Raw genomic sequence first — 23,302 nt, forward strand, 5'->3', positions numbered from 1 at the left:
TAATTAATAATCACCTCCATCACTGCTCCTGCTGCAGCCCAGGCTAGAGATTTCCATAAATCCTATTATAGTCCTTGCTATGATTTACATTTGCACCTTTTGTGTTCCCCGTCTCTCTCGGGATGAGCCCCCAGCACGTTCACACAATGCAAAACTTCCTAGCACTGCGGGAACGCCGGCAAAGCCAACAGGTGAGGCCCGTCTGGCCTCAGACGACACCGATGGAGCGCACACGCGGGCCACACCTGGCTCAGGGTGGGATCATGCTGGCTCCTTAGCTAGCAGATGCAAAGTGCTCTGAAGTCAGAAAGCGCTAACGATTTCTCCGCCTGCTTTTCAGATGGGGAAGTGAAGCCTAGAGAAGCCGAGACCCCGTGCACGTGTGGAAACTCGGATGCTGTAACAGAGTGCAGGGATCCTAGGGCACAAATACATTTGCCTCGCTGCTGCTCGCTGCTGTTTGGGAAGAAGCAACGCGCTGGGCGCGCTATCGGCACCACCTTGTCGGCTCTGGGTCTTTCACCGGCAAGGCCAAGTCACCGAGGCCCCGCGGCCTTGCTCTCCTCCTTGCACGGGTGAGACTCGTGACGCACAGGGCACACCTGAGTACCAATAATGACCTCATCCGCTTCTGGTGCCCAGCACTGTGCTCAGGACACGTTCCCCTGGCAGACGTGCTGCGGGCAGCGCCAGTCAAATGACTCAGGACAAAACACCATTTACAGGAAACAACCATTATTTCCCCCCTCTTCCTCTGCGCTTTCTCAGCCTCCAGAATACGCCCGGGCCAGTTGATCTCTGCTGTGCTCCCGCTTGCTCTGAGCTAACCCGCGTGAGTCCTGAACGGGCCCCGATCCCCTCGCTGTTGCCCGTCTCCAGCTGCCCCCGGCTAGCGAAGGCACACGCTCGCATTCAAGGCACGGAGAGTGGAGGCAGCGCTGAGAAGGGAGCTCAGAGGAGCGTCTTCTGCTTTGCCCCTTCCCTTGGCCTGGTGCCCCGGCTCCTCTGGCTGCTCTGTGCCCCGGCGGGCTCAGTTCCCAGCTCTCCGGTGCAGAGGGAGGAGTGGCTGCTAAACGCCAGCTGTGGGCATCCCCAGGGCGGCAGGTGGCATGCACGGCAGGCTGCCTTCGTCTAGGGAGAACAACCCACGCCGTGCCCTTGGGGATGTCAGGGCTGCAAACGCCTGTCCAGAGCAAGGCCAAGCACGCGTGTGCACGCGTGCCACAGAAGCAAGCACTGGCGCTATCGTCTAGGTGAGGCCTGGGATGCCTCGATGCCAGGAGGACACCGTGACTGCGCTGCTCGCTGCGGCGGTGCCAGGAAGGGAGACGAGGGGCGGGCGCTGGAGTGCAAAGCTCAGCAATTTGCAAAAGGAGCCGACCGAACAAACGACTGACACGGTTTCCTGGTAGCCGGCGGGGGCAGCTCCCTGCAGAAGGGAACAAAATGACGAGCGGGTCCACGAACGGACCGTCCTTCCTGCGTGCCCCCGCTGGGATGCCCCATCCGCGGTGCACGTGGACAGGCTTAGCCCACAGCGGGAGCGGGAGCAGGGCTGAGTCGGGGGGGCTCTCGGTGCTGCAGCAACGTGAATCGGGAATGAACCACGCACAGAAACGAGCAATTCTGGTGTCACGGCTGGGAGCAAGGAGAGCCTCTGTCCAGACACCTGCCATCACAGCGCGGTCATGTGGCCTGATTCGTGTCCTCCTGCTTTAGCCTTCTTCGGACGGGGATGCCCCCCTGGAGGGGGTGGAGGCCGGGAAGCCGGGCTGCCGTGGGGGGTCTCACTCCAGCTGCCTGCACCGTGGGGCTGTTTCGGGAGAGGGTTGGCCGCAGTCCCTGGGGCTTGCCGCTGCTTCCCCGGTGAAGCCAGCTGCGAGCAGCGACGTGCACGGGACACCAGGAGAGGAGGACGATGGCAGCTCAGAGAAAACACAGCTCTCGCTTTGCTCCCCCTGTTCCCCACTTGCTAAATCCTGGGCTCTGCCCCGGCCAGCACTCGGGGCACGAGTATCATGTGCTGGTGCACACCCAGCGATCACTGCACCCCACGGTGGGTCACGTGAAGGCACTGGTGCAATGAAGCCGGTGGCCCGGCCCAGGCCTGGAGCCTCTTGCACGCACGTCACTCTTTGATGGCTCTTAAGATTCACGAGCAAAACCATTCGCCTGCTGCCCCGTGCTCATTAGGAGCCCTGCTTCCAGCCACATCATTTCCTTCATGCCGGTGCCTCCGTCTTTGCGGGCCCGAGCCCAGAGAGGGTGCATCCCATGCATGTGCAGTGTCCAGTGCAGCCCACAGCACACGTCCACACCTCTCGAGCACTTTTAGCTGGGCACAGGCCACACCAGCAGGTGAACTGGGAATAGAAACTGGGTTTCCTAGTTCCCAGGCAGGACCCTGCCCACCGGACCCCTTGCACAGGTCCCAGGCAGCCCTGCTCCCGCTCCCCCAGAGCCAGGAGTGCCTTGCCCAGCAAGACCAGCAGCGCTGGTCCCTGGCCAGAACGGCGTGGTGTGTTGTGCCGCCGTGTTTGCACCTGCCCACGGGTCCAGTCCGCAGCCTGCGTCCTGCTCCCCGCCGTCCCTACCCCGCTGGTGTGATCTGCTCCCCAAAATGCTGCTGTCCCCGCTTTCCTCCCGCCACCCCGTGCTGGGGAGGGTGGGAAGCAGCCGTGGACGCGGGCCGCGCTTTTACCTCTTTTATAAAATTCATGAAGCGCCCGCCGAACCTCCAGGCCTTGTGTCGATGGCACTGCAGGGAGTTGACGGTCATCTGCGGGGCGCGCTGGTAGCACACCGAGACGATGTGGACCGCGTCGTACAACAGGGCAGCATCTGTCTAAAGTAAAGGGGAAGAGCATGGGGGTGGATAACTGCCCCGGAGCGACCGGGCGCTACTGCCGGCTCCATTCGGAGACTCCCTCGTGCCAAGGCAAGACATTGCAGGGTGCAACCCCACCGGGCATCCTCAGCCGCGGGCGGGAGGGGGCTGGGACCGTTCCTTGGGACAGACGAGGAGGGAGTCCTGGGTAACAGTTTCACTGGAGATGAGATTAATGAGATACTTGGCCTGCCCGTGGGCTAACGGGGACACAGGTGAGTGCAAAACACAGTCCTAGCTCAAGAGACGGCCGAAAGCTGCAGGGGCCCCAGGGCCAGACTGACACCAGCCAGTTTAATTAATGCTGGGTACGATGGCATCAGGAAGGACCTCCTATCCCGATCCCTTTGAAGCCAACTGCAACCCCTGACTTCAAAGGAAGCAGGGAATAGTCTTAGTCTGGGCAAGGTCACCAGGACGGACTCCCCCGCCTCCGAAAGCGAGGCGAGTCCATTGCGATCCTCCAGCCTGACCCCAGGACCTGTAAGCCTGCCGCTACCTCTGTACACAGCGCAGGGAAAGTCGGAGGAGCAGGAGCCTGCTCCCCGCACGGTACTCTACACTGAAAGCCATCTCTTTAAATCACAGCCCGGGAGAGTGTCGGCTGTCTGTCTGCACCCACCGGGGGGTTAATGCACCTGCTGCTCTGCTGTCACACACGCACGACTGCTGGCTGGTGCAAAGGAAACGTCAGACAAATAAAAAACAGAATAATAAGGGCTTTTTTCCCCCTTGGGTAGCCACTTCCCTTCCCCCTCCAACACACAACCCAGGAAAACCCTGGCATCCTGACATCCTGGATGGAGGGAACGAGGAACGGGAAGGGTGAGCAACCTGCCCAAAGCCACGAGCGAGCAGGAACAGAGCTCAGGGCCCTCGTTATCAGCACACGCTGCTGGCGTGCCCACGTTAATTAAGGGCTCCTCAATAAGGAAGGCCACCTATTACTGCTGACAATCCTCCCCTTGGTGCGCACAGAGCAAAGGGCTCGCTCCGCAGAGCCTCGCCACAGATTCAGGCCTCTCCCTTCATCGGCCTGTATTTGCACCAGCCCACGGCTGCCACGGGATGATTTGGGGGCTCTTTAATATACTGCAGCGATGCTTTTGGAGAAGACACGGAGTGAGAGGGGAGACTAAAAGCATGAAACCAAAGAGTGAGGAGGACATGGGGTAAGCATTGCTAGCAGCTGTCAACGGAGGGGCTGGAGACCCCCGGGGACACGTTCTCATAGACCTGCAGAGCCCGCAGGAGCAGTCCTGACTGCACGGCACAAGCCGGAGGGGCTGTCCTTGGAAACTGGTGCAGGACAGGGAATGGCCCCCCAGTGCAAGGGGTTACCCCGCTGCTCTCACCAGCCGGCTGAGATTGCAATGGGCAAGTACCCTCACGGCCGGCTAGCATGGGGCACCTCTTCTGCGCCCCTGCCTGCAGCTTTGGCACCTATCGGGAAGCCCAACGTGGGGGAGAGACGGAGGGGGTGGGTGTGACTGGTCCAGGTACTGGGAGGCGGGCTGGAGACCTGGGCTTGCTCCCCGGGTTGTCTCCCAGCTGTGCCGCCTGGCCCTGCCTGAGCTTTGGGGGGATGCTCCTTGACACTGCAGAGAGAAACTCTTCGCTCTGCTGGGAGGAGGTGCCTTAGAAAGCGTATTGGGAAGCGCACGGCAGAGCAGCTCCAGCCGCTTCCCAAGAGGTGCTCGGCCCTCGGTGGCAGCATCGTGGCTCTCCTAACTCCACCCCACCTGCCGGGGCTCACGGCAAGAGCCTGTCTCGCTCGCCAGCGTCCAGCTCCCGACGGGGACCCAGTGCGCGCGCTGCACCTGCTGCTACACGAGGGCAAGAGGGGCTGAGCGGAGCGAGCACAGCAACCCACCATGCACCTTGGTTGCGTTTCAAAAGCTAAAACACAGCCAGCAAGAAACAAATGCCCATTATTTAGCCAAAGCCTAGACCGACCCCCGCCTCGCCCAGCCCACACAGAGCCCAGAGCGGTGGCTGGACCTAGGGCCCCTTCCGCACAAGCAGCAAACCCTCGGGGTTTTAAAGTGACCCTCGTACCATCATCACCCCGTCCAGCAGTCCCGTCTCGGCCTTGGGCACTGACTGCAGGCGCTCCATGGACCACTTCTCAATGATGGAGGACACGTAGGGGTTCTCCACATTGAGGATGCGGAAGCCGGTCAGGTTCACTCCGGAGTAGCGGTATGGTTCTAGGTCTAATGCATAAAGATCCTTAAAAAAGAGAAACCAGGTTAAACATTTTGTGCCTCTCTTTTCTTTGCCTCGTTTCCTCGGTGGCACACAGTGGCCAGTGTCAGGTGGGGGAATCCAGGTGCCCGGGCATCGCTCCTCTCTCATCCCCATCGATTAGTTGCATCCTGCTAGCATCCAGAGAGCTCAGGGGAGCCAGGGCTGCACCGTGCTGGATGCAGCGTGGGATGAGAGCCCCTTTCCCGACACCTTTGCCACGTAAAGAGCAAGGTCTACAAGGCGCGGGCAGCACGGGAGGACGGCTGTCCCTGCTCTGCTGAGGCACACGGAGGTCAAATGACTTGGCCAGACTCGGCACGCAGGCATTGGGAACAAAACTCAGGCCCCGGGAAGTGTGGGACTCCAGGGCCAGGCTGCCTTGCTCCCCTGCAGGCTCACACGGCACGGCACGTGGGACGCACTGTGGGGATTCGCCTTTTGTTTCACTCCGGGTAAAAGTAACCTGAGCTTTGGCTCCCAGGTGCCCCTCAAGAGGGCGAGTGCACGAGCAAGCTGCTGCAGGTGAGCTCCACCGTGGCAGGCTCCCTCCCCTTTCTACCAGCCCGTACCCGGAGCCTGTGCTTGCCACAGCCGGCGATTGAGCCGTTCAGCCAAGCAACTGGTGCCAGGCAAGGGACACGCGCTCTCCGGGAAGGGCTGCGTCTCATCGCCCCATGTGAAGCACTGCTGCACGTCTGCAAGGAGTGGGGGATATCTGCCCCTCAACTGAGCCTTGAGCTTGGGAGAAGGATTAAGTAAAACCGCTGATGAAACGCGCGGCTAATTGTGCAGATATCATGATGGGAGGTGGGGGCTTTCAGGCAGGGGACATATCATTCTCTCGCAGCCTCGGGGTCCCCACGCTTGCACTGCCACGGTCATAACGTGATCCTGACTCCGGGGCACGGGCCCATGAGAAGCCCTGATGAAGGCGGGGAGGAGGTTTCTGGTTCAAACAAGACACTGAGCAAGTCCCTGAGAAGCCTGCGGGGCTGTGCTTGGAGAGGACAGCAGGACGCAGGGCCCACGGGGCCAGGCGCTGTCCGCACACAGCACGGGACGATAGCTCCCTGCTCCAAGAGTGGTCAGCTTCAGCTCTGCCCATTGCCTCTAGCTCATCCCCGTTGTGTCCAGCAAGCTCTGGGGGGCGGGGAGCTATCGTCCTGTGCTGTGTGCCGACAGCGCCTGGCCCCGTGGGACCCTGGCATATGTCTAGACCCTGCAATGATGCCATTGCACTGCTGCACTGGAACCGGGTCCCTTCTTGGCAGCATGCTGCAAAGACACAGACCTGGTTTGCAGTCTTTGTGCAAAGCTAGTACCCCAGGGAGCACTTTGCAAGGGTTTCGTGAGCTGGTCCATGGCAGCTCTGGGGTGTGTGAGCTCTGGGCACAGCTCTGCAGGGCATGGAAGCTCTGCCCAAGGGTGCGTTGACATTAGAAAGATGCTTGTGGCTCTCTTGCACGCCTCCTTTCTTTTTTGGAGGGGGGAAGGGAGGGTGCTGCAGAGGTTACCGGGATTTTCCACTGATGGATCTAGGATTGTCAAGTCTTTAAGCCTCTCAGAGGCTGCACAGAGATCTCCCCTGACAATGCAGCTGTGATCTCGGTGCATCCCCAGACTGATGGAAGGACCCTGCTGGCAGCCTCATCCTCTCGTGGACGTGGTCCTGTCTGGAGCAGCGACAAGGCACTACATCCAAATAGCAATGCCCGAATCAAAGTGCCATTAAAATCAGTGCAGCCTGGACAGCCGAGCCTGCATGCTCAGTGGGAGAGTGAGGAATTGCTGCAGCTATTTTCTTTTCATAAGCTTTTAGAGATTTTTTTTTTAAATGGTGGCCCCCTGTTTGGCATCCACAAAATGCCCAGCTGATGGATGCCATGCCTTCCCGCACAGTAGATGATGGAGTCGTTAATCAATGTCAAGCCCTGAAGGATCAATTATTTTCCCTTGCAAAATGGCAGGTACCAAACCAGAGCCCCAGATAAAAGGGCAGGCTGGAAATCAGGCGGGGATGTCATCTTTCTAAGCGATGCAGCACGATCCAGCTCAGTGCACTGATGGGAGCCTTTCCGGGGACCTTCCCCTCTGCCCCCTTTTACCTCTCAGCTGCAGTTCGACTCCTCTCCTCCTGGAATAAAGGGCAATTAGGAAGCCAAGTGGATCTGCAGAAATGGCAGAGGGGACATGACACACAAGCTCCTTCTGGCCCCTCTTTTCCTGCCTGTCCTTGATCCGCACGCTGGAGCATCTGGTCCCATTTTCCAGCTCATCTGCATTTCCTTCTGGCAGGCATCTCGGTGCGGCAAAGTCATCTCACTCTTTTTCTGGAGCTTCCCCTCTCAGACGTGCCGAGTTGCCTCTTCCCCGCGTCCCAGCTCCCCGGGGTTTCCCAGCTTCGCTGCTGCTTCAGAGCCGCTCCCGGCCGAGAGCAGGGATCCCTGGAGCCAGGTGCTTGGCAAGCACGCAGGACAGGGCGCTCTTGTTTTGGGCTGGTCTCGACCCTGCAGACTTCTGCACTGGCAACTCCCCTACCGACTTACCCCTCCCTGCACGGGCTCCCGTAGAGCGAGTCGCTCTGGGGATGGCGCTGCCAGCGGGGTCCCTGTCTGTGCATCAGCGCAGCCACACGAGATGCCGATGCTCTGCAGTCTGGCCCCTCAGCCCCGATTTCAGGCAAGGCCACTGACGGACTCAGCGTGCTCTGGCTCGCTGACGTGCTGCTTCCTACAGATGACACGCTTGTTTGCAGCTGGTCCCGAGCACCTATGTTCACTTATGTGCCTAAACAAGGAAACTAGGTTGGATTTTTATTTAAATGTCTGAAAATCCAGCCCCAGGCACTCACTGTGAAGCCCCCAGGTTTGCAAATCATGCCCGGGATGCTTTTTCCGTCATCAAGCACGTTCCAGAGACGGTGGCACCGTCGCCCTGCCGGCCTCCCTGCGTCCAGGGAAATGCCTTTGGGGGATCTAGCTCATCCGCCTCCAAGCAACTCTGCAGATTCAGTACTGGGATGTCTTCAGAAGTGGCCGAGACAGGGCGCCGGCAGCGTTAGCACCGTGACACCCGTCTGCTCCTTCCCCCTTTGCTTCATCTCCTCCGCACCGGCCTTAGACCATCGCTTGTTTGATGGTGATGCCCGAGCCCGCGGCACTCCCGCGGACCGCGCTGCGTGCACAGACAGAGGGACTGTGAGCACCGCGTTGCCTCTGTGCTCGTCTCTCCCTGGGCAGCTGCACGAGTGAGTCGGGGCTAGATCCTACCCGCTGCCCCAAACCCCCTGACGGCCCCGAGTCCCAGCGACCCCAGCGGGCGCTGGGGCTGCTCAGAGCTGGAGAGGGTCCGGGCCCGTGCACTTGTGACACCGAGCGCCGGCGCCGCGGCCTTTGCCACCTCCACCGCTCTTGGGAGGGAGCTCGAGACAAGGCCGTTCGTGTTGAACTCGGCGAACTGTGCTCAGCCTGGCTGTCTGGCAAAATGTTGAAGCATCCTATGCCAAATGTTGATGCACTGTACTCAGTATTGACGAGGGACCTTTTAGAAACATTCAGTACAGCATAATAGACTAATTCATTAGCACCCCATGGGTCTAGTAGGGAAGAAGCTGGAGCACATGCATTGCAAGCTAGGAAAACATTGCCTCGAGGAGTGACAGATTAAAATCTCTTTCCCGTGATGTAACTGTTATTTCAGGAAAGTGGCATTAATTGTGATTGCTTATCTATTAATTTATTATAATTTTTTTTCCATTTTTTTTTTCTTTTCACCTCCAGGCTTTACCTACCCATGAAATGTTCTATAGGCTCAGCTGGGGCTGATTAATAGGAGGTTATCTGGGAATGGCTTAAAGCTGCTTGGAATAGATAATGGCAGCAGGAGTAATTAAAATGTCTTTTGCATTTGAAAAATAAGTTTTGCAATTTTTAAGGGTTAGTTTATTATGTTTCGTTCCTAAAGGGCAAAAAGATAAATGAGTTTTTTAACATCACACGCAATTCAGCAGACTCCCGGACGGCAGCCTCCTCAATGCAAACAGAAACGGCACGCCGAGAGAAATACCTCCTGGAGTCAGAGGGGAACTAGCCTGTATTTAATGAGACTAGGGCTAATTTCAACCTGAGTTCTTCTTGTGTCAAATAAACCTGTAGCATTAAAATATCTGCCCCCTCCCTTGCTCCCCCCCCCGGGGCAGGGCTTGCCTTGGGCTTTCGGAGCAGCTGGGCACCCAGTTACGCCTGCACCGCAGCACCCGCACGCCTTGCTCCCATGGCCCCGGGCCCCGCGGTGCTCGTGCGCGCTCAGCCAGAGGGTAAAGGGCTGAAGAACTGCCGGGGCCAGATTTGTCTCTCCTCTCCCCTCCCCTGGTGTAAATCTGGAGTGCCTTCAGACACGAAGGGTGGTAGACGTGGTGTAAAATCAGTGGCATTTAGAGACCGAGAGAGCCTGGCTTTTAGCACGGGCATTCAGGCGGTACTTCAACAAGTAACCGCTGCAAGAGAAGAAGGGCCCCTGCGCTCGGGCCGGGGCTCAGCACGGCGCCGTGGTCCCCGCTGCGCAGACCGGGCGCCCCCACCCCCGGGATTGCTCTCCGGCCGCCTGCAGCCCCCACACCTCATCCGGGGAGCGGCGCAAAGGCAGGAGGGAAGGCAGAGCTGCGATACGTTACCAGCGTCGTGAAGATGAAGTGGTAGTACTCCGTCATCATCCCCATGGCCATGGCCTTAAGAAAAGCAGGGGAGAACCTGGTTAGTGAGAAGCAGAGCACGAGCGTCTAGCAAAAAGCAGCTCGAGGCTGGCTGGTAGGCACGGGGGCAGCTGGGGCAGGGCACAAAGCCTTTGGGGGCTCCGCTAATTCAGCAAAGCACCTCGGCAGGTGCTTCGTGTTCAGACACGAGCCTGTGCACGGCGCTGTGTCTCGTGGCTTAGTTTGCACCGGTGCGGGGAGCACCCCGCACCCACCGACCTCAGCAGAGGTTGCAGGTGTGGGAAAAAGGACGTATGACTGCGAGCATGCATCTGCATCCGCGCGCAGACGCTGCCGAGCAAAACCCCGGCTCTGTCTGAGCTTCTGGCTCTGGCCCGGCTGGGGCCGAGGGGAAGACAGCGTCTGTGTTTGCTGCGCTCCCACGCCGGGTGAGGGGCAGCCTCGTAGCCACCGAGGCAGGGGCACGAAACGGACTGCTCCCCTAGTCGTTACGCTGCGTGCCGACCTTGCAAGGGGAAGGGAAAAGCTTGTTCCTCCCCTCTCTTAAATTGGCGCATAGCATTCATCTGCAACTTCCTCCCCCGCTGCTTGTGTGGCTCTTTTGTACCGACCACAGGCATGCAGCTAATTAAGAAAGAAAATGACTATCTGCCCATTCTTCCTGAGCACAATAAACAGAAGAGCATAATTAGCACTCAGCTCCCGCACTGACCCCAGGAAAGTTTCCGTTTAGAGTCCAGGGTTTGAAAAAAGAAAAGAAAAGAAAAGGGGGGGAAAAAAAAGAGAGAGTCATTCTTGTGTCATCAATAGAGTCAAATCAATGAATATAAATTGAGTAGTTGCTCAGGGCTGGCACCAGGCTGGGCTGGCACCCGCCCCGGTGTGAAGCGCTTCCAAGCAGCCCAGGCTGGATGTCAGCAGGGCTGGGGCGAAGGGCGAGTCCGTTCGTGCAGCGAGCCTGAAACCCAAGCCAGCTCCATGGGCTGCGACCGTCTCGCAGCTGCCTGGCTCCTCGGAGCTGGGGGCAGCCGCAGATCGGCATCTTCCCAGATGAGGCGGCGAGGCGGTGACCGGCGAACTGACCCCGGCTTTCAGCATCTCCTGCCGCAGCTCCTCCGTGGGGGCTCATCAGGGAGAGGGAGGATGAGTGGCGTGCATCTCCGTCGAGCAGGACACGGGCTGGCTCTGCGTCCTGCCCAGGGTTACACACGCTTCACCGCAGACTCGGCGGAGGGGGAAGCACAGCACAGGCCACGGGAAAGACTGCCGGGGGCTCTGCTCACGGCACGGAGGATTGGGGAGCCCTTTAAAACCGCCCCTGACAGCCACGGGGCTTCAGCTCACCTGGGGTGCAACGGGGGAGGCTTTGCTTCCCTCTGCTCTCTGCGCAGCTCTGCTAAAATTACTAGGGCAGAGTTTAGCTCCGAGGAAAAGAGACAGTTTGAAAGCAAGCGGGAGGTCTGGAGAGCTGGAAAAATGGAGCAGAGCCCAAGCACCAGGCTGCAAAGTGGGACGTTTTCCCACTGCCTCTCTGTGACCTGGATACGAATGCAAAGCCAAGCAGGTCTCGAGCCTGGGCAACCCCAGAGATGAGACCCAGTCCTCCTGTCTGGTGCATGCAGCAGCCTCCCAGGGCAGAATAAACCCCTGCCTTTGCAAAGGGGGAAAAGGGGAGTGCGTGGGGTGATGCCGCAGGGGAAGCCACAGAGACACCCCAGGAGAAGGGGACGTGGGGGCTGTGCTTACATTAACAGGCCTACGCACAGCCACCCGCCGAGACGGGCAAGAGAGAAGCCAGGGAGCAAATGGGTTCATCGACCAGTGATGCAGACATGGACATCAAAGATACCTGGGGACTGTGCGAGGCCTGCTAAGAAAGCCTGGCTTCCCGATAGACATTGCCAAAGAGTCTGCTGGTCCCAGAGGCCAAAAACGTGAATGTTTTAACCCCCGTGTCATCCCAAGGAGCCCACGCTGGCTGGCGAGCCGTGGGACAAGTTCCTCTGCATCCCCGTACTGAGAAAGCTCTTGGGGTCCCAAGTGCCGCTCCAGGTAACTATGAGCTGCCTGCAAGCTAATGACTTAAGGGGATTATTTATTACATGTTAAGTAGATCCGGAGGATTTGAGGCATGACTGGTGTTCATGGGTGCCCAGGCAGACGCTCAGCTCCTAAAACTTGGACCGCTTTAAGGCAACGCAAACACCTGGATCAACAACTGCTTTGGGGGATTTGGGCCCAAATGTGTATTTTACTTACTTTATTTTCCTTAATTTTTAGGGCATAGCCTGTAGGACTCCTGCCCTTCTCTGCAGTGCATTGGACCAGTCAGAGCAGAGGGAGAACTCAGAGGACTCGGTAGAGGTCAAATCTGCATGTGTTTAATTGCCAGTGTTTGCTACACGGCTGCAGAAGGAAACGATGCAGAGATGTTGTGCACGGCTAAGGAGAAAGGATCCCGCTCCAAAACGTCTCTCTCTCGCAAGCACCTTCTGCAGTCCTTCCTTTCTTTGCCAGGACTCGAGGCTTTTCACAGCACACAGGAATGCAATGCTGCAGGGGGAAAGGTGGAAGACCCCAATGGCGAGTGACAGTTAGCTCCTCCATCACCTGCTTCATGGAGAGGAGAGAGGCTCCTTTTCCCAGGCACGGCTGGCTGCTCCAGGTCAGCATTTCTCACTGCCCAGCAGCGAGGACGAGAGAGGACTAGGACAGACTGGTCTGTCCCCGCACGTGTGAGCACGGCCGTGGGACAGCTCTGTGCACAACAGGCGGCTTAGCCGGCATTGCACGGCTGGCTGAGCAAATACGCGCAGACACAACTTTAAGGTGTGAACGGGGCTTACAACACCCTGGCGCACTTCGGTGTGGGGTCCGCAGGCAGACGTAATCCATGCACCGCTGCCAAGCAGAAATCTCTGTTGTTGTCCTGGAAAAAACCCGCGGGAGACGCAGGGAAGCTTCCTTCTCTCCCACCCCCACTCCCTGCCCCTCCTCTTCCTGCACGATGAGAAGTGGAGCAGATGGCACAATAAACTATAATAAACTGCATAATAAGTGAACAGCACCAAATGCAGCCAGCATGTTAAAGTAATAGGCAGGAGATGGCAATGCGTCCTGGGCTCTCCGCACGCTCAGGGCATTTCCCTTCATTTTGCAGCGGCACGGGGGTTGCACGGGACAGTCGCCGCCTGTTTGCTGAGCTGCTCGGTCCTTTGAGGGTTCATTTAATCAGGGCCTGGTGTCCCACTGGGCTGCTATAAATGACACTGATGTTTGCTATTTTTTAACTTCCCTCATGCAAACATTTTGCTTGGCCTCCTGGCAACCCCATACCATAATGGCACGTACATAAGAGGAAGAGCAGGGGGGGCATCCAAGCCTTCTGGCATGTGAGACGGAGGAATTAAGGAGTTGCTGGGGGGGAAGGCAGGTCACTGGAAAATCACTGACATCTAGGCTCAAATGCAGAGAACAGCACAACACAGTGATGCGAGGACCCAGGAATGTGATATTCTTCTTGGCATTTCCATTTTGACCAGACGTGTCAATACACGTGTGTGCGCGTGCACGCATGCCTGCTCAAAAGAAACCTAGCCAGAGGTATAGCAGCTCACGTCGTGCGCCAGGATGAGCGTGTTCAGACTCTGGGGCAAGGCAATTTAAGAAGTGGCACGAAGCAAGCGCGGGGACACGACTACGGGAAGAGCGGGAGACCTGGGCAAGGGCAGACCTCTGCGCAGCGGGGAAATAAAGTCCTCGCGGACCGCGCATCTGGGGATCACGGCGCGCAAACCGAAGCGGGGCAGCCGCAGCCATTTCCCTCCGTGGGAGACTCATTTTCTGTGGGCATTTATTATTATTTACTTGTAGTGATTTGGGGAGTTTTTCCAGTGTCATTTGGTTTTTGGATCCTTTGCAGAAACCAGACACTTTCCAGGAAATATTTCATAGGGTCAAAATCCAATTTTCCACCGAAAGACCAAATTAGATGGAAATTGGGTTAATTCTGCGAGGCGTTCAGGGCCCAAGCAGGGACCGGCCCCTCCTCGCCCCACCGCTGCGTTGTTGAAACCTGCTTCGAGTTGGGACGCCGCCGGCGGGCGCTGCCTCGCTCACCTGCTTGAGGATCTGCGCGGCCATGAGGTGGCTGCAGTCGAAGATGATGCGAAACTCCCTGCCCCGCTTCATCTCCTTGAGCAGCGGCCGCGCGTCCTCCGTGTCCAGGGGCAGCTGGCGGATCTTGAGCCGGATGTTGTACCGCGACGGGGCCATGATGAGCTCCTGCAGCCGGATGAGCCCTTAGGGCGCGGCGGGGCACAGAGAGAGAAACCGCAGCGTTATGCAGGGAAGGGCACGCTCGTCTCCCCTCCGCCGCCCCGGGCCTTCATCCTACTGGGGACGAGGGGGCACCGGGCACCCCACTTCCAAGGGAAGCCCTGCACGGCCGTGCCTGCCCCCCACCCCCCGTCCCCCTCATTAGCATTTTATAACATAGTCTGTCCCAACAAAGGAGCTGTCTGGGACGAGCTTTCATATTCCACGCAAGAGTCCTTTTGCACGTGGACACGGCAGCAATGACTGCAGCGAGAGCGCCAGAGAGGTCGGCCTGCCGCCCGGCCCTGGTCGCTGGTGGCCGTGCCCGGGGCCGTCAGCGCCCAACAGGTCGTGAATGCAAAGCTTCAGCAGCAACCCAAGGACCCTGTCTGGTCCGGCTGTGAGCGCACGAGGACTTCCTACCTTTCTTTGCGGACCAACTGCAGGACATGGCGTGGGTTTTCTCCGCGAGGGGTGCGCTAGGACAGTCCCTACAAGGAACCCACGATAGAGAAGCTGCAGCAGCTCTTCCTTCACCTACCTGTACTGTCATCATACACAACGGTAGCTGACCTCCATTTCAAATACTGTACGAGGTCCAGAATGGCATGGCTCAGAGAAGCATAGTCAGGGTAAAGGTTGACATAGAAAGTGTCCTTGTTATCCAACGGGTGATGCTTCCACCGGAGTTGTATGTGGGGGACTTCCAGTGCATTGCAAATGGACTGAACGGCATTGGTACAGGAGCCTTGAGAAGGCCCAAATATTGCTACCACCCCAAGAGCGAGCTGGTCACAGGCTGGAATAGAAAGGGATCAAAGCTGTCAATACACCGGACAACATCCCTCCCACACCCATCCACCCCGGGGCAGCCCTCCCTCCAGGAGTGCATGCAAGCAGAACACGTGAGGCTCGGAAGGGGTCGTCCAGTCCAACACCCTGCTCCAAGCAGGACCATCCCCAACCAGCACAACCACGGCACAACCGCCGCAGGCATCTGGGAAGCGACCCCCCAACACCTCTCCTGCCATAAAAAATGATGGCACTGGGTGCGACATGCTCCGAAAACCGAGGGGCGCAGCCGGTGAGAGTCTTAGGGTGGGTTTGAACACTGGGTTTCAGCCGAAAACCTGGATTTTTAGCAGAAGCGGCTAGCAGCAAGCTCTAGACGGCTTCGTTACGCGAAATCAAAAGCCGATTCACCTTGCTCTGAAAAGTGCTCTTTGCTCGTGCGCGTGCAGCGGCTTCCTTAGAAAATAAAAAGCATTTATAAGGGCATCGAGCTCAATAAAGATAATGGTTGAGAGCAAGGCACTGGAAAAGTTGCTATTGCTTGCAAGCAGGGTCCTTGAGCCTTTACGCCTGCGAACAAGGGCCCTCCATTGACTCTTCCCCCTCGCAGGGAGGATGACCACTTGACCGACTGGAGGATCCAGCCCTTCCTTCAGCAAATCAAGGTAACAAGAGCCTTTTGCATAATCATCAGCTTCAAGGAGGCTCCACTTAGCGCTTGCTCCATTCAGGGTCCGTCGCTAGAGGAGCTGAGCACTTCTCAGCACGGTCCCGGGCGTTCGTTCTCTCCTCTCCTGACTTGAACGGGCTGGATGCTTCCCTCTGCTCACAAGTGAGTGGTGCAGGGCAGGGGTGACCAACCCGGGCACGCACAGAGGGGCAGGCAGCGCAGCTGCAGACGGGCCAGGGAGCAGAAAGCAGAGCAGCAGCTCAGACAGGGCGAATCGGGCAGAAAATCAAGCAGAGGAAAAGGAGCGGAGAGGGTGTGAGGGTGATTTGTGGCCTGCTCGCCAAAGACATTGGCCCTCATTGGACTAGTGGATGAAACCAGGGTCCCATGAAACCGGAAGGGATTTGGGTCACTGATTTCACGGAGGCCAGAGTTTCTCACCCGCTGCGTACGGAACGAGAGCGTATGTGATCGCCACACATCCTGCACCAGAGAAAGCCAGAGGCTCAAGATAAAGATGCATCTCTGTACCCGGGTTGCAGCAGCAAGCTCCTCGGTGCTGCCCGCAGCAGCTGAGAGCGGTGGGACCTGGCGTGCTGAGCTGGCAGCACTTAACGAGCGGTCATTACGGGGCCTGCTCTTCTACCAGCTCAGATAAAATGCTCTCAGAAGTCAGCAGATACTTTATCTTGGACAATCAGAGCAGAACAGGGATCCCGATGTACTTAATTAAAGTCCATCTGTATTGCAGACGTGGGGTGTAATGCAGCCTCAGAGGCTCCCGGTACCTGTCTTGAAAGCTGGATGTGATGGGTAGCGCAGGAAACAAAAAAGCTTCCTGCCATGGAGCTGGTGGACACATACACATGTGCGCGTGCACACGTGCTGGTATTCTGCCGCTCCCCTCAGTGCCCTCCTGCCAAATGTTCACCACCGCATGAGACCCACCACACTGGCATGGTGAGGGGTCAAGGGAGCCTTAGGGAAATGTCCAAGATAAGGAAGACCAAAAAACCCGAACGGCCCCAATGCCTGGCAAGCTCTTTTGCTACACGTTAGCACCTGTCCGTGTCGGTGCCCCTCCAACCCGCCAGCTCAGACAGCTGGATGCAGACACAAAACATACACATCGTTCTCATAAAACATTGCACTTTCTTTATAACCCTCATCCTCCTTCACCCTGCAGTCCCTCACCGCGGGAAGCTGGGACAGGAGGTTATCCAGCAATGGGGACAACTCCTGCTGGGCACAGAAGGACCGGCTGCCTTTTCTCCAAGTGTGAACATTTTGTGGAAGGAAAGAGCAGTGCCTGGACCTCCGTGCCCAGCCCTAGGTCAGACTTGGAGACACACCTTCCTGAGGCTCTCAAAATGTCTGGATAAGTGTTCTCCTAGGGCCAAAATACCCCCGGAAGGCCAGGGTCTCTAAGGAGGTGAGCACAACCTGAAATGGTGCCAATGATTGACGCCACAAAAACCCACCAAAAATAGAGAACAAGAAAAGAGAAAAAGGGGGAAAACTCTCTCAAGAGGCTCGAGCCTTTTTGGACCATGTCTTTGGAGGTTGTGGTGCACAAACAAACTCTTGCACGCTTATCTGAGCCACAAGCTCACGGGGACCCAGCTTTGCTGCACCGCACCCAGGCGCTTTTAAAAAGTGCAAACCAGAAGAACAGCAACCTTGGCAAGAAAGAAGAGCCTACATACATGGTAACAGGCAAACACACTTTAACTTCTGGACAAACCAGTAGCTCAAATGCTGTTTCATCGCCATGTTTTATCTCTTCTTTTAGTGTGTGTGTGTGTGTGTGTGTGTGTGTGTGTGTACTCTATTTCTTGGGCAAGCTGGGTAGCCTCGAGCTAGCAATGCAAACGAGCGAGGTGATAGCACATTAATGAAGCAGGAGAGCCCGGGTTAAAACCACCTTATTTACTCATCACATCCCATTAGTGTCACTGCTACGAGGAGCTGCAGACTTCAGTGAGAGCTGGAGAGAGCTCGCCTAGCCCGGCAGGGAAATGGTCAAGTGACTCAAGCCTGAAATTAGGGCCAGGAGGTGCAGGGCAGAGCATTCCCCTGGCAGTGGCTTGGTCTCCTGGACCTGAGGTGACCTCTCGGGACTTGGAGCAGCTCAGCTGGAGACCCAGGCAATCCCCCCCGCGCACACGAAGGACGCTCAGCGCCCCGGGCTTGTCATTCAGAGCGAGGCATTGGGAATCGCTCCTGACCCCGAGGAGAGAGAGCTCCGATTATTCATGCTTCTCCTATGCTCGGAGTCTCCTGCGGTGCCAACGTCATCTAGATTGAACATTTGTAAGAAGAACGTAACGCGGTTCAATGTGTGCGCCTTGCTCTGTTTGTTTTAGGAACGAGACCATCGCGCAGTTTACACAGGAGAAGCGCGCCCCGGGCGGAGCAGCTGCAGGGCCCTGCGGCTGTCCCTCCTTTCTGACCGTGGCCAGGCCAGGGTGCAAGAGCATCCCTCCGCGTGGGCGACTCTGAGTGGTCTGCCCAGCATCTCCCCATGCTAGCAATGCATAGGGCTGACCTCTATACCCCTCCTGTCTGCCCACCCACCCCGTAGACACGATGTCCTTCACTGAACAGCGAGCGGTCTGTCCCAAAGGTGTGCTCCAGACGGCATGCACACCATGTTCTGCACTGCACCTTCTCTTCACGGGAGATGAAATGCAAAATTCATTGAGCTATTTTATTGCCACAGGCTTTTACCAGTCCCTTGCAGGTATGCTGAGCCTGACCACCTTAGGGCTGCCATGGAGGAAGATGGAAACGGGCAGGAAATGAGTATATTCTCAAATAAATGAAGCAGTCCATTAATAACCTCTCCATTCCTGGCGACGTGAGCAAATGCCACCTCTGCTCAAGCCAAACAGCGCGAATCTTCACCCGAGGGTTGGCCACATAACCGATAAAGAGCCTGCTTACCTTTCTTAGTGGCTTCAAAACTGTCGTGGAAGTGTATCCTCTGAATGTCATACGTTAGCGTTGTGTTGGGCAGCAGAGTCCTATTTCTATTAATGATGTTGGCAGAAAACCTGAAGGCTTGCTCCTCGGCGTTCATCACCTGGGCGTTGGGGCCGTCCACATACTCGAAGATCCCCCCTGCAAGACAGCGCAGAAAGAAGTCGGCCAAAAGATGAGGGTCCCAGCCACCCATCCTCCACAGCCCCGCGCAAAGCTAGGCCTGTCGCAGCTACACCAGGGCTGCAGCCCCCCGCCGGGGCCGTATTCCCTCCCCCATCGGGAAAAGACATTCTGCCCGAAGCAAATGCTGCAAGAGACTCACTGCACACCGAAAGGAGACTGCCCAGCACCAGCACGGCGGTGTTTTTCCAGTGTTCAGGAACAAAGCTTGCTTTTGAAAACGCAGATAAAAGGAAAACTTAAGCGGCATTTCTTTGGTTTTCACAAACGCTCCCTGCGCCCGAGACGAACGCCGCCATGACGTTCCCGCGAACGCAAGTGGCATTTACTACTAACGAGCCGGTGCGAGAAGACTACAGGGCGCAGCCAGGAGCCGCGGTCACGAGCTTTCTGAGGAAACTTTTTTTCCAATCAGAAAATCCTGTTTCATCCAAACTGAAACCTTTTGCAGGAAAGGCTTGGTTTGGGGGTTAACAATAATTGGGGGGAAAGAAAAGAAACTGCCAAAGAGTGCGGTTTTGACATTCGAAGGGATTCTTTTATTGGTTTGCTTATTTTGCTTTGAACTTTGAACTGATTTACTTAGCTGGCGCTAAAACCTGAGCAGAAATTCAAGGTCAGAAGCAAAGTCATCTTCTCACGTGCTTGTCAAACGAGCTGTCTCCTCCCAAATCGTGCATGGGCAATGGCTCTTCCCATCGCTCCGGCGCGGTCCTTCGCGCAGGTCTCACTGAGAAGCTGGCGAACGAGCCAGAGCTGCCTGGTCCGCACTTCGCCGCGTCCGCGTGTGCTCGTGTCCGAGAGCAGCCCGTTTGGTGATGCTCGCTTGTGACCTTGCAGTTGGCGTGTGCGCGGTTCAGGCACGGCCACGGGCAAAGCGAGACCCCAAATGAACAAACCGGAAGGAGCGCCAACTGACCCAATCTGATCTTTTTATTTTTTGCATGATCCGCTTGCAAAATAAAATCAGATGTCAAGATTTCTGGTTCTGGCGATGTGGGGGGCAGGTCGAGAGACCCCGAGAAGTGCTCCGGGAGGGGAGGAAGGCCAGCCGGGCGTGAACCCTTGGGGGTGTGGAGCCTTTCCTGCCCACGTACGATGGTAGGCGATGGCTTCCCCCGGTGCCGCTGCCTGGCGTGCCGTGACATCTCGCCAGTCGGCCGTGGTGCAGGCAGCCCGCTCCCCTCGCCCGGCGCAGTCGTCACGCCGTGTAAATAATGCAGAGACGTGGCGAGGGAAGGGCTCCCGAGTGCAAGCTGCAGCTGCTCTCTGCTTCTCCTCGCTTCCCTCCTGGTCCTTCCCTATTTTTAGCACTCCCCGTCCCATCTTTTCTCTCTCCTCGTCTTTTGCTCTGCAAGTTCATAGCTCGGACAAGCAGAAACGTCTGAGCCCACCAACACCTACCAGCTGGGCTGCTCCACAACGCGCAGCTTGAAGGCATGCTCTCCGGGGCTCGAAGCCGCTAATGCCATCGTAGGTCCCCAAAGGCAGCAGCCTCGGGTCAGGGTACGGCTCGGCTCTGTGTCCGTGAGGCTCCACGCTGACACCCCCGCTCACTGACACGAGCCAGGCTGTAAATTAGGTAGCGATGACTCCTCTTCTCCGAGACACAGAAAACAGTCTCTAGCCCTTCCAGAGCCGTGGGAAGCCATGCAGACCCGGTGCGAGGTGATTGAGAAGCCAGCCAAGATAATTAAGGGATGCTTGAGATTAGCAAGTGCGGTTGGTAACAGATGGTCTCTGGGTTCCCGGGCAGAGAGGCAGACAAGGGCCTGTCGGTGGAGGTGGTATCATTTATCAGACCAACTAAACCATTGGACAAATTGTTCTTTGCAAGCTTTCGGGTACAAACACCCTTCTTCAGGCACAGGGAGCATCACGGGCAGCCTGAAAAGGGCTGTCTCTAATTCGAGCATTGCATTAAAAATCCCCCGTGGCTGAGAAACCTCCAGCTACGAAGACGGTTCGTGCTGGAGGACAGCCTGGTCCCACCTGCGGCCTTGGCCCGGGCCCCGGGCACACGTGGGGACGCGGGCTCAGCCTGCAGCACCTTGCACGGTGGGCGTGCGGTGGATCGTCAGCCCGGGCTCTAGCCGGCGACGCAGCACTGAGCTAGGCCAAGCAAGCGGTCAAGGAGAGGGCAGCAGGGGAAGCTGATTCTTAATTAGCCATGTATGCAATGAGGAGCAATAAAGAAGTGCTTGTACCCATGCATCTAAAGCCCCTCTGTTTGCCGGGCTTCCTGCAGCCCCGCTCCTGACCTCCGCAGGCTGCCCTCCCCTCTGCACGGGCGGTTTGCAGCAGGGACGTGTTGGCCGCAAAGACCCTTGGACTCAGCAGCGCGTCTCCTCGCTGATACCAACGCATGTGGATCAAACCCACGGGTTTCCTCGCTTTCCTCCACGCCTCCTCATCCTGGGGAGACCAGGCCCCCTGCGCGTGGCATGACTGCACGGCCCCCGGCCCACGGGCACATCCCCGTCCTGACGGAGCCGTCCTGTGAAGATTACACCTTGCTTTTCTGTGACAACTGGACCGTGCTCCAGGGACGGCCTCAGCGAGTGCCACTGCCTGGGCGGCCAGGACAGAGAGCAAGGGGCCCTGGAAGTAAAGGGCTGGGGGAAGCCACTTGGTCCCACCGAAGCAAAGAGCTGCCGCGTTGGCCCGTGGCTTGCAGCCTCGGTTATGTGAGGGCAGCACAGGCCACGTGGGAAGTCCAACCATGACGGCACCTCCCATCCGATCGGCCCGAGCAGCCGCCCGGCAGAGCAGGGCGACGCACTCGGGGGCTCCTGTCCACGCGTCTCTGCAGCCAGAAAGGACGGCTGTCCTCTGCACCAACGACAGCCGGCGACAGGAGAGGGGTTGCTCACGGCTCGACATGGGCTCTGGGCCCCTGGACTCACGTGAGCATTTTCCTTGTGACCCTTTGAATTTAGGGCCGAGCCGCGAGAAGGCCGACAGGCGCCAATAATGTGTTTGTGACGGTATCGCAGCAGCACGGGGGCAACGTGACATCCTCGTCTGCTTGCAAAGGGGGCAGGCGGGATCTTCCCCCTCCTCGTCCTGAAAGGCCCTGCTGCCGTCTCTCCTGGAGCGCTTGCTGCTTGCCTGCCGAGCTCGCGCGCCTTTCCTTCGCGTGCGTTCTTCACAATCATTATTTAAAGAGTCTAATAACTAGCTTGGAACAGTTGATTAATGCATAATCTTCATCCCGATTACATAGCGTAATTGGCATTAATTTGGAGAGCCAGCTAATTATGAAAATAATTGTCACAGCTTCTCCCTTTTAATAAAAATGGAGAAAATGGGCTGGTGCTAGAGAGGAAATGAGGGACAAGGCCTGAGTGCGTGGCTCCCGCGGTTCTTGGAGATCTGCCTGGTCCAGGCGGACCCGATACCCGGGCTGGGTGGGAAGAAGGAGAGTCTGGAAATAGCGGGGGGTGGGGGGGAAACAGTCCTGCAAAGTCTGATGCAAAGTAGATAGAAAAGCCAAAACTTCACACCGAGGTCCTTCCTCGGCAGCTCTGAGAGCAGAGCATCCAGCATCAGAACAAGCAGCGTTTATATTTGAAAGGAGAGATTTCCCCCCGGCGTGAGAGGAGTCTTTCACCAGCTCATGGCAGAGCCAGATGCTTTCTGTCCCCAGCTTTTCTTCGACTGCACACGCCCTTGGGGTGCGCGTGTGTTCACAACCGGCGGGCGGCGAGATAGGGAGGGCGCATCGGCCGGTTTGGCAGCACAGACCGTTCACGCGTGGCTGACGGGGCGTCCCCAAATCCCCCGCTGCTGGTAAAAGCGATGAAGGGCTGCTCGAGGGCCAGACGTACGCTTACACGGGGACACCAGCTCGTGCAGGTGGATGCTCCCAAAGGGAGACAACGGCACCTGCGCACGACACCGCGGTTTGTTGCATTAGACGAGGAAAACCACCCTTAGCTGTTAGCGCAGTCAAAACCCTGATCTCCGCAGCACCAGCGGCCACGCAAGGAGCGCTCTCATGATTTCCGGGCATCCACAGGCCCCAAATCAAGTGACTCCCTCCCTGTGCAGGGGCAGCCTCTTGCTGCGGAGCTCGCGGGGTTGCATCTATCATAGGGGTGTCCCGCGGGGGATGCAATGGCCCAGGCAGGATGCAAGAAGCAAGATTTGGGGTGATCCCTTTTCTTGCACCAACTGCACAGTGGGGAGATGCTAGACAAGCGTTCAAGCACAACATGCCCTTCCGCAGGTCAAGCAGGGGCAAGACATTTGGGCAACGGACAGCCAGGGCCAACCGGATACTTGACGTGCCTGGTTTGGCACCTCGAGGCTCAGACAGCCCCAGCTTTTCCGAGTCCCAGCCCGGCATCTGAAGGACAGGACTGTGGCGGGCCAGTAGGGGGCGCTCCTGCATGGAGCCGCCCACCTCCCTGCGCTGACCACCGTCCAGGCTCCGAGTGCCTCCCTTAGGGTGCCTCCCGTCCGGCCGACCCCTTCCCTGGAGCACCCCCGCTAGCCTGGGGTTCCC

General features: G+C 57.6%; 1 protein-coding gene across 1 annotated transcript in view; it reads right to left on the bottom strand.

The window, feature by feature from the left end:
• GRIK3 (glutamate ionotropic receptor kainate type subunit 3) overlaps positions 1-23,302 on the bottom strand; it is a 97,678-nt gene that overhangs the window by 54,628 nt on the left and 19,748 nt on the right. Inside the window, exons 2-8 of the mRNA XM_025215865.1 lie at positions 18,574-18,750; positions 14,739-14,964; positions 14,589-14,656; positions 13,968-14,149; positions 9,810-9,863; positions 4,946-5,119; positions 2,702-2,845 (exon numbers count right to left, since the gene is read on the bottom strand). Coding sequence (XP_025071650.1) covers positions 2,702-2,845; positions 4,946-5,119; positions 9,810-9,863; positions 13,968-14,149; positions 14,589-14,656; positions 14,739-14,964; positions 18,574-18,709 — 984 coding nt within the window. The 5' untranslated portion in view covers positions 18,710-18,750. The remainder of the gene's footprint in view (positions 1-2,701; positions 2,846-4,945; positions 5,120-9,809; positions 9,864-13,967; positions 14,150-14,588; positions 14,657-14,738; positions 14,965-18,573; positions 18,751-23,302) is intronic.

The sequence above is a fragment of the Alligator sinensis genome, unplaced genomic scaffold (assembly GCF_000455745.1).
Source record: "Alligator sinensis unplaced genomic scaffold, ASM45574v1 scaffold964_1, whole genome shotgun sequence".
Taxonomy (NCBI): domain Eukaryota; kingdom Metazoa; phylum Chordata; order Crocodylia; family Alligatoridae; genus Alligator; species Alligator sinensis.